The 12122-nt window shown below is 32.1% G+C and overlaps 1 protein-coding gene across 1 annotated transcript in view; it reads left to right on the forward strand.

Moving 5' to 3' along the window:
- The window catches only part of Cdh19 (cadherin 19), a 112125-nt gene that overhangs the window by 52582 nt on the left and 47421 nt on the right, over positions 1-12122 (forward strand). The window contains exons 8-9 of the mRNA XM_075987377.1: positions 184-437; positions 7884-8005. Coding sequence (XP_075843492.1) covers positions 184-437; positions 7884-8005 — 376 coding nt within the window. The remainder of the gene's footprint in view (positions 1-183; positions 438-7883; positions 8006-12122) is intronic.

Below are 12122 nucleotides of genomic sequence, written 5' to 3' on the forward strand. Positions count from 1 at the left end.
GGAATTTTGGTTCTATTTTAAATAATAGTTATTTCAAATATGCTTAATGATCATAACCAATGACTTTTCGAACATTAAAATCAATCCTAGATGAAAGAATGGGACATGAATAAGTTAATGTTTCAAAGTAAAAATTTAGTTAACTGAAGTTATTTCTTCTAAACATCCTATATTTATTTGTAGAAAGTTGATTTTGAGCACCAGAGCCACTATGGCTTTAGAGTTAAAGTTAAAAATTGTCATGTGAATGAGGAACTTGCATCAGCCCATGTAAATTCCTCCTCAACATATATTAAAGTTCAAGTGGAAGATGAAGATGAACCTCCAGTTTTCCTCTTACCGTATTATGTATTTGGAATTCCTGAAGAAAAGCCATATGGATCAATTGTTGGAACAGTATCTGCTATAGATATGGATAGAAAACAATCTCCTATAAGGTAGGTTTTTAGATTTACTCACATTAGCATTGTGTAAATAAATGACTGAATAGGTTTGTATCAACTAATGTCCATTGAAAATGCAAAACAAAATTTTTCTAACTAGATCTTTATATATAAAAATAAGGGACTTGTAAAAAATATGAAAAGAAAGTTTAAATACCCTGTGTTGTTCCAAATATATTGAAACAGTCAAGGTGAAAATATTCAAGAATAGAATAAACCTCACCTAAAATTCATCACAATACACTATGTATACATCTTGGGGGGGGGGCATGTGTCGTGCTTTACCATTTTCTGAATTATTTCTATGAAACATATTCTTTCACTGAACATGAGACTAAGTTGGAAGCCAGCAGGCATTATAAGTACTTATGTCATCCATAATCTGCAGTACTAGAATTACAGGCTCATAAAATGAAAACCCTGTATTTGAAAATCTAGGTCATTATGGTTGAACAGTTTGTGCTTTAATCTACTGATACATCTCCCTGGCTCTGGGAATGAAATATGCTTGCTGGTGTGTGTGTGTGTGTGTGTGTGTGTGTGTGTGTGTGTGTGTGTGTGTGCATGCAACTGTGTGTGTATACATTTTTGCTTGTTCTTGTTAAGAATAAAATTGTTCAAGTCAGAAGTAAAAATTTGGGAGTTGTTTTTTTTTTCTTTTTCCTTTTCTGTCCTAGAGATAGAATTCAGATTTTCAATTTTTTGAATAAAAGCTTATACTAAATGTGCAAACTTGCTGTCTGCCCTACTTCCTTAACTTGGGAAAAGATAGAAGGACTGAAGGGTTATTAATAATGGGTGAGATAAATTTATGTCTTTAGTAAAGGAAAAATGTCCTTTTTAAAAAAAAACAACATAGTTTTAGTTACTATGTTTTAATTGATTTTTCCAAAATATAAGACATAATTTCAATAAATATAAAACCTAATATTTTATATACTTATTTTTAGTAATTTCCCTGGCCTATTAACTCTTCCTAGCTTTTATCCAGAATAATACATAATATTTCACATTGACTTGGAAGCTGAGAACTTTTTGCTCTTTGAAGGCACTATTTATACCCAAAAGTTTCTGTGTTGTATTTATACTAAGTTATTATTTTCTTTTTTTATCTCTTTCCTTAGGATGTTGCCTTTAAAAATGTAGATTTAATGACACTGTTCTGATTTTCCATTAAATGGGAACAAGGTGAGGATGTTTTCTTGAACTACTCCAAGAAAACATAGTATTAGAAATGCTGGCCTACACAATAATCAAGAGAAATAAATAATACATAAAAAAATCAAAGGCAATAAATACATTTCTACACTAAACACCTAATTTCAAGATTAATAAAATAACTTCTAATAGTAATGAAGCTTACCATATAGAATTAGCAGAAGATCCTTCTTTAATCCAACCATCAGGAATTTTCCTGAGAAGACAATTGTCCAAGAGTAGTGAAAACATATTATGTGCTGAGAAATGTCTACAACGAAATATTGATTGACAGCACCCATCGTGTAGAATAGAATATTATCAGCAAGGCATATTACATATCTTTAACAAATATGTAATTATTTATGAACTATACTTGTACATATTTAGAGCTAGCTATTTATGTATATATGCATGTAATGAAAAACTTACATGAAGACCTTTATAACACATTTTACTTATAATCTCTAAAAAAAGGAAACCATCATATTAGTCACATCCAGACAGCATTGAGTACATGATTTTCTTTCTGTTTTATCTGAGTAATATATTTTATGAACTAAATTATTCCTTGGTGATTTCCCTAACATAGTTTTTCATTTTCACCAGAAACATTACATGTAAATTTGGTAAAAAAAATACATGTATGTATGTATGTATATGTGTATAAATGAATGAATGAATATATGTCTCTGAGCCATTAAGTTAACCAATGCAGCAGGGGTGGAACGGGCTTCTCTGACATGCTATGGATGAGTTGATTAAGTTCGGTTCCTGGTATTTGGATTGGAGAAGAAAAGTACTAAATCATGCAAGTTGTCCTTTGACCTCTTGAGTTGTGACACAATCAAGTTCTCAAATGAGGCCTATGGGGTTGGATTGGCATATTTGTTATAATTATAATACTTATAATAATTTAAAAAACTTCAAAGCCTTATTTTGTGATTATCTTTAAATATTCATAATGAACTGTTCTCCAGTACTCATAGATATCAAAATCCATGATGATCATTGGAAAAAATTGTTTTTCAATTGAAACAAATACATGTAAAAAGTCTTGGCATTTTTATAGCAATAAAGTGGTTTTGAAATATATAAAGAATAGAAATCATTATTAACTGCACCAATATGCCCAATACTTATTAACTTGCTGAAAACACTGATAGATGAATGATTGAGAAAATATAGGATAGTTTCAAAAGATTTTCAAGAGCTCTTTTTTAAAAATGGAGAAAAATAATTCTTTGATGAAGAAACTAGCATATACTAACCTAATCAAGTGATCAAGTATTCATGCAATCAACATTGGTAAGACAGTGTCAGTATCATCCACCGTTGTTAGAATAGAGTGAAAATGAAATAACACATTAAGTTATTCTTGCTCAAAATATAGAACATTATTTTTAATTTTGAGAAAAATGCCAAAAATACAAGATATTTTACCAAATATAAAACTATGTCTTTAATAAATTTCAAGGTATAAATACATTATGTAAGAGAGAACAGAAACTAAAGAGGTAATTAAAAGAGGGTGAACTGGGTGGGAATATTCATGCAACAATTGTGAAAGTTAAAAAATAATTAATATAGAAGTGTAATATTCTTTCAAATTAAAAAAGTAAATAAAATAGAAAGATGTTGAAAAAGTAACGTTGCAAGTAAGAAAACACAATGGTGAAATGCAATGAGAAATTTTAGATAGGATCATGAAAGTAAACTTAAACATCCTGTAAAAACTGATTATATCTCCTTGTAATTGTAGTCTAGTTAAAGACATTAGATAAAGAAATTTTTTAAACTTTGAAATAAAACTGTATTTAAATATTTTTCAGAGGACTCTACATGAAAATTATCTTGTAACAGTTCTCTTGGATGAAAATTATTTCAAAATATAATTTAACTGATCAGTGAGTAATTTACTGTGATACAGTAATATTTGTTACTGTGAAAGTCAAGATGAAAGTCAAAAGATCCAAATGTCTTACTATTAATAAACTTCATAACTTGTTTCCTACTTTATAAAAGGAATGTAAAACCAAGCATTGTGATCTACCTATGTAATATTAACACTTAGGAATCTAAGAAAGGAAGATTGTTATATGTTTGAAACCAGCTTGGGCAGCAATATAAATTCTAATCCAATGGTACTTAATATTTTTAACCCTATGGTCCTTTAATATTATTCCTTATATTGTGATGACCCACTCCAGTAAAATTATTTTGTTGACACTTCATAACTATAATTTTACAGTGGTTTGAATCAAAAGATATACAGGATATCTGATGTGTGATCCCTATGAAATGGTGACTGCCAGAGGGGTCATGAACTGCATGCTGAGAACCACAGATCTAGCCTATCAAAAATTTCGGAGTGTGATCATTTCTAAGAAAATCTGGCCTGTTGGTGGGGCGCATGCCTTTAATACTAGCACTCGGGAGGCAAAGGCAGGCGAATCTTTGTGAGTTAGACCAGCCTGGTTTAAAAGAGCTAGTTCCAGGACAGGCTCCCAGATACAGAAAAACACTGTCTCAAAAAAAAAAAATGAAGAAGAAGAAGAAGAAGAAGAAAGAAAGAAAGAAAGAAAGAAAGAAAGAAAGAAAGAAAGAAAGAAAGAAAAGAAAGGCGCGAGGGGTGCACCCACACACTGAGACAATGGGGATGATCTATTGGGAACTCACCAAGGCCAGCTGGCCTGGGTCTGAAAAAGCATGGGATAAAACCGGACTAGCGGACAATGAGGAATACTGAGAACTCAAGAACAATGGCAATGGGTTTTTGATCCTACTGCACGTACTGGCTTTGCGGGAGCCTAGGCAGTTTGGATGCTCACCTTACTAGACCTGGATGGAGGTGGGTGGTCCTTGGACTTCCCACAAGGCAGGAAACTCTGATTGCTCTTTGGGCTGACGAGGGAGGGGAACTTGAACGGGGGAGGGAAATGGGAGGCGGTGGCTGGGAGAAGGCAGAAATCTTTAATAAACAAATAAATAAATAGAGAAAAAAAGAAAAGAAAGGAAAGAAATAAAATCTGTAAGATAACATAAAGTAAATACACATATTAATTTTCAACTGAAATCAAGACCAAGAATAAACAATCCTCTGAATATGGACTAGAAAATAAATGGCACAGATACATGAAGACAGGGGTTTCTTTAATAAAACAAGAGAAAGAGTAAATGTTGACTACCTATCTATCTATGCTAGTTTAGTTTGAATAGTTGTATTTTTATAATATTTTTGAAAATGTATTATAATTAAGAATTTCTCCATTCATATATAAACTTTTTTCTTTCAAATCCATGACCTCTGTTTTTATTAATTGCTCTCTCTCTCTCTCTCTCTCTCTCTCTCTCTCTCTCTCTCTCTCTCACACACACACACACACACACACACATACACACATATGTACAGATTGTGTATGTGTACACATATGCTTATATACATGTTTTCAGAATTGACCATTTGGCATTTGTTACCACTTGGTGTGGTATTCCCTGTGGAAGGTTATTTCTCCCATGTACAGGCTTCTTAAATTGCTTTCAATTTTTTGCATAGTTTTGAAGCATCCTTGAGATTTTTACATCTACTTTGGCATGTCTGTTGGTGCTGTCCTTGTTCAACTCATGTTTGCACAGTCAAAAATAAGATTTCCAGGTTGTAGCTTCTGAATTTACTAGAAAAAAACAATCTCACCAGGCGGTGGTGATGCACATCTTTAATCCCAGGACTTGGGAGGCAGAAGCAGGCAGATCTCTGTGAGTTTGAGGCCAGACTGGTCTATAAGAGCTAGTTCCAAAACAGGCTCCAAAAGCTACAGAGAAACCTTGTCAAAAAAAAATCTTCATGATCTTTGAATCATAAAATATGTCTGACCCCTCTTTACCAATATCCCATGATTAGGTGTGAGAGTGATTTGTAAGAATGGACTCTGGCACAGGGCTACAGAGCTCTGTGAATTGAGTAGTTGTAATTTTTTGTAATGGTCTATATCTGAAGATTCTTTAATGAGGGCTAAGGACTATATGTATCTGTGGTTGCCAGAACAACAAACAACATGGCAGGATAATCATAATGTTCAGGAGTGGAGCACATATCGTGGTGGAAACCAAAAGCTCCCTAAAGCTCACCTAACAAGAGGAAAATTATGACTGATCCTAGAAAGATAACCAATTGCTCTGGGCTAGTGAAGTCATGAATCATGGAGAAGAACCTACCTAAAACAATCAATTCACTAATATAAGATAATTCCTACATCTGTTTTTATTTCCAGTTATATTTTTATGGAATCTTGTTAACTTATTTTTATCTTTGCTATAGTTCCTAATTTCTAGAAGATATATATTAAATTATGAAGAAATATTGTTTCTCATTCTTTATCAGAAATGGTATTTTACAGAAACAGCATTACATGTTTGTAGATGGAGCGGCTGGCTGTGTCCCGCCACCCAGCTCCGGGCCACCGGCTAGCTTTACCTGAAATAATTATATGGAAACTGTATTCTTTAAACACTGCCTGGCCCATCAGTTCCATCCCCTTACTGGCTAACACTCACATCCTGCTTTAACCCATTTCTAACAATGTGTGCAGCCCACAAGGTGGCTTACCAGGGAAGATCTTAACCTGTGTCTGTGTTGGGTAGGAGAATCATGGCATTCTCTTCTGTCTACTCTGCCTATCTAAGCTGCTGTCCTATCAAAAGGGCCAAGGCAGTTTCTTTATTAACCAATAGGTATATGACCCTCCTCTATCATATTTATGACCCTCCTCCACATGTTAAATAAAAAATAGAGCCATTAAAGTGCTGTTATATTTTGCTAGCAACAAATTTTCAAAAATGAACCACTTGTAGATAGTTACATAAAATATTTCATAATATTTTGTAATCATTGGATATAAAAATAAACTCTTCTAAAGTCTCATTCTAATTTTTCTTTTAAGATTCTCTTGAATACCATTCTCATATTAGTATACTATTTTAAGAAAATTGTAAACTAAAGCTTAAAGTAATCTCATCCCTAACATAACTATAGCAAATTTTATGCATGTTTCTAGAAAGTCTTCAGGAATATGTTTGTAATAAAAAGCCACCTAAGCCCCAAGTATTATTCTTCTCTAATTATTATTATTAACCAATCTCAAGCAGGTAAAACATAGTGATTGCTTCAACACCTTCTTTTGTTGTAAATTGGAGACCATTTTGTTCAAACTTTTTTGTGAAATACTTTGCTGGAATTACTTTCCAAACATACTAAACTAATAATCAATGTTTACCTCAAGAAAATAGATTAGAATAATTTCTCCTATTTACCAAAAAATCATATTGATATCTTCTGTAAGCAAAACTTATTTTCATAAAAAGTATTAAAATATTTTCTTTAAACATTTGCAGATAAGCATAATTTCATATGTGATAGAACTTACTGATTTTGACATTATCCATCATATAAGGTGGAGACTAAATGGATCGGACTGAACAAATAAAAGTGTTTACTTCTTCATGAAGGAAAAAAATAGAAGGTTGCAGAAATTTCATTCATAATCAAGTTGAAGTATGGTTTATGACAAGCATGTGTATTAGTCAGGCAGTGGTAGTGAACACCATTAATCCAGCCTTTGGGAGGCAGAGGTAGTCAGATTGATCTTTGAGAGTTTGAGCCAAACTGGTCTACAAGAACTATTTTCAGGACAGGCTCCAAAGATGCCAGAGAAATCATGCTCAAAAAAAAAAAAAAAAAAGCAAAAACAAACAAAAAAAACATGAAACAAACATCTATCTTGCAATTGGTTTCAAAAAAATCCTTCATCAAATAAAACTCTGTCACAGATATGCATATGAGAGTCAGGTATTTGCATTTTAAATATCTCCATTTCATTCTAAACTCATTTTAATTTCAACTTTTCAAAAATTATTTATATTAATTTTGGATATTATAATATAATTACATCATTTGTTTCTTCTCCTTCCTACAAATCTTCCCATATAAACTTCATGCTTTCTTTAAAATTAAAGCACTGTTTGTTTTTCAATAATTGCTATTTTGTGACCGATGTGAAAAAGCATCTATTCTGCCCAGATTCTTAATTATGTGAATGTAATTTATTGGAATTATTCACCATCATCTTTGCTAAATAAAATATGTACTTAATAATTTGACTTAAAACTTTGAAATTTGTTGATCCCTATAAAATTGCTTTAAAATAAATAATACTATCTGTTTTATCTCTTTTCCTTTTGGTGCAGATATTCACTCACTGGAAGCAAATTGTTCGATATCAATGACAATGGAACAATAATTACCACTAACGTGCTTGACAGGGAGGTCAGTGCTTGGTTCAACCTGAGTGTCCTAGCTACAGAAACATGTAAGTCCTGGCTGACCAGCCCCACACTTATTTAGTATATTCTCTAAACAACTAGATAAATTTTAAAACAGAGATTGATATATGTTAAATGTTTTAGAAATTACTTAAATTTAAAAATCAATATATATATATATATATGTATATGGCATTTTACTTTAAGTTATTAACTTTCTCACCACAACTCATGCTTCCTATGATGTCATTACTAATTTTTGAGTTTTTCTTAGTAAGTGATTATGGGTTCTATATAAAATAAAGATATAATAAAATCAAATATAATAAAAATGCTCTTTTAATTAAAATGTGTCATTCTGCTTTTTGATGGCTGACAATAAAATGAATGGATGTTTCATAGCTTTTAGCATATGAATATATGTCTATTATATATATGAACATGTCCATGTCTATTCTTAAGTGGAATGTTTAATGAAAAACTCTGGAAATTTAAAAATCAGGTACATTTGAAAACACAGTTGAAATGCCACTGACTAGGCATTGCCTCCTAAATTCTCCATTTACTAAAATGGTATCTTAACTTTGCTTCACTATTGTGCTAAAAGTTAAGGCAATGAGTGGAGTTTTAGGTTATTATCTTATGACCTTCACAGGTTAGACTATACATTTGTAGATAAAATGAAGAAACTGAACATGAATGCCTCTACATTTTCCTATTTTTAGAATGAAATATTTGAACTAATTTTGTATATTAGTACTAAATCACATATAATGTAAAGCATACTTCATTCTGATATTTTGTGAAATATGAGAGATTCCGTGAATATTTATTGGTTATCCATATAGCATCCATGTATCATCACAAAATCATGAAGTCATTTTGAAATAGTGCTTACAGTTCCTGTTTCAGACCGTCAAATTTTAAATATTAGCAGTGACCACTTATTTGTGCACTTGCTTTTCTTATTGTTTTGATGTAGCAGAATATGTCTTTTCAAATTATGAAAAAAATAAACCTAATCATAACTATATGTTGTTTGTTATTGTCATTTAAATTGTGAATTAATCACTAATTTGATCAGTTATATTAAAGTTAAAAGTTATATATATGTAAAAGTTGTCAAAAATGATTCTATTTTGTCATTGAACATAGACTATCATAGCAAAAGATTAAAATTAAGGATAGAAAATATTGTATCTTCCTTATCATTGATTTTATAGAGAATTATAAAAATGTGACCTTCTTATCTTTTTCTGAGGCTCAAAGCATATGCTTGTCTTATTAAATTTGAATATAACTATTATATTTTGTAATCTTTTAGATTAGAGTATTATTTTATCTTGTTTGTTCAAGTTCATATGATTATGTTTATTTACATTAAAATAATCAGATGACCTTGGTTTTAGATTTTAAATTTTCTGACTGATTAAATAGCAAATGATAGTTATTATGACCCTTTGTGGCAGACAGAATATGCAAACTTTTTAATGTCATGGAGATTTGGTGACACTTTGCTGAAGAAGGATGCTTAAAAGAAATCCACACTAGCTCAGAATTGAGAATTAGACAGTTATTTATTTAGGGGTAGACTCACAAGTCAGAATCCTCTGCTTGAATGGAGATCAGAAATCAATCCTGCAGCTGATAAAGAGTGACCCTGGATGCATGCTTTACATTGGCATATATAGTATAATAGGTCATGACCCAGTGGGCAAGTAACCACTGGCTATAACACTTCCTACAGCACCTCCCCTTTTGTTTAAATAAGAGAGTTCTAAGCTTAATGCAAAATTATATACAATAAGAACAAACATATTAAATAATTATCCTATCCTAACTAATTTAAGTCTTGTATAATGAATAACTTGCCAAACTCATGAGAGGAAAATAACTACAACTATCTAGTCTTCAACCCTATCAGTGATCCAAGAATGGAAATAATATTACTTGAGTAAGTAGGAAGTACAATCAAACAACTCCTAAAATGTGCAACAAATGACAGAGACAGCTGGCTACCTGGGCAGTCACCCAAAGTCTCATTTGCAACATTGAAGTAACCAACTTTGGCTAAGGCCTAGAATAATTGACAGATCAGTTTCAGAGCCATGAAATTTTTCAAAACAGTCTTACCTTGTCTTTTTCCTTGTATCCTGCTTATCCATTTCTGTATACCATGTACCTTGTCAGTGATTGAGGCATGGGAGTTCCTTGCCCAAAGGCCAGTTTTGCCAAGAAGAAAACAAGCTCCAAGTGGAGTGTTTTTGGTATTGATCATTCTCTCAGAATAGATTGGTACTGTCAGCAGCAATTGTGTCTCACTTCAACAAAACCCTAAATTTTTTAAATGGCATATTCTATAGCTTTTGAAAGTTGTTGAAGATTAACTATCTATGCAGAATACAATCTCTATGTATCTGAAGAACCTGATTAGTTTAATTATATGTATGACAAACATTGATCTATAATTCTTAATACCTGAATAACTTAAAGACTATGAATTCATATTGAAATATTATAAAATAAACAACTCTGCAACAAAAGAGGACAATGATCTCAAAATGTAAACAATGTATAAGTATCTTGATCATAGGTAGAAATGTACATTGCCATATGATAAATAAATATCAATATATAAAAAAGTTTTAAGCATAGGTAGAAGCATGTATGCATACAATATTCAATATAATTTTACTTTGTATCAGTATATAAGAATCTATACCAATGTAATTGCCTATAAATAATAACTCACAAGTATTCACTCTATTACTTACTATTACTATTAGTGTGAGTAGTTCATACTAATCTATTATCCCATCCAATTTTCCCCCATTTTTTTTGAAGAGTTCCCTGAGCCTATAAAAATTTTCTCCAACCTCAAACCCTATACCAAGTATAATCAACCCCTAAATGATGGCCATAACTCTGAGGACAAAGTTTGTTGGGAGAGGGGATGTCATCTTCTAGAATTACCTCCAGCTGTCATGGAGGTGTTGTTCTTTCAATGGGATCCTGTGAAAATAAAATGATGGTTAATATTTAAATTGCAAATAGTCTCTGAGTATTTGGTAATTTTTTTCTGAACTTCCTATTTGGACATCTGGTCAGAATGTTTTCAAAATGCACCCTTTTAGCTAACCAAGGTGAAACCATATTGAGCAGCTGGTACCCAGGACTGGACTTACAGTAGTGCTATTAGCATAATGACATCATATAAACCAGGTGGAGTTGTTGTTGTGGAGCCCCATCTTCTTCCTGGAAACTTCAAAGATTACTGTAGGAAAATATATTGTTCATTGTGGAAAATTTAAACATTATTTATATAGGCATATACAGACAAATATATTCAATGTGAGGTACAATGGTGACAAAACTATATGAAAAAAAGTAAATTTTTTTCTATTTTTTTTCTTTCTGCTCCAAACCCAATGGCTCTTGACATGAGACAGAAACTCTTAATTTTTATTTTAACAACATACTTGGATTTAGAGAATGACAGAGCCATTGTCCAACTCCAAAATTAGCTCTTTATATTCATAAATATATATATATATACATAAATATATATAAATGTATATAATTTATCACCTGAACTTACGAGTCATATTTGTTTTTCTTGATGATTCTTGTTTGATAGTTATTTTTCCTTCTGTCAACATCCAAACATCCAGGGTCTCTTGAATTTTTGAAGAGGAGTATTTTCTTGCAAAGACAAGAACAGAACACTGCCCCAATTCTATATGCTTTCCTTATCACCTGTATGGCTGTCATCATTGTGAATAAACTGTCATTTCTCTTTTTCAGAAGGTTTAAACTTTTCAAACCGAATCTTTATTAATTTTTATGGTATCCTGTTGAAGGAGCTGCGGTGGGCTGCGTTCCCACCCAGCTCCGCATGGCTAGCTTTACCCAAAATAATTACACAGAAACTGTATTCTTTTAAACACCGCTTGGCCCATTTCTATCTAGCCTCTTCTAGGCTAGCTCTTGCACCTGGACTAGCCCATTTCTAATAATCTGCTGCAGCCCACGAGCTGGCTTACCAGGAAAGATCTTAACCTGTGCCTGTCTGGAGTGGGAGAATCATGGCGACTCCCTAACTCAGCTTCTTTCTCCCAGCCTTCTGTTCTGTTTACTCCTTCCACCTATGTTTTAACCTATGAG

The sequence above is a fragment of the Microtus pennsylvanicus genome, chromosome 10 (genome assembly GCF_037038515.1).
Source record: "Microtus pennsylvanicus isolate mMicPen1 chromosome 10, mMicPen1.hap1, whole genome shotgun sequence".
NCBI lineage: Eukaryota > Metazoa > Chordata > Mammalia > Rodentia > Cricetidae > Microtus > Microtus pennsylvanicus.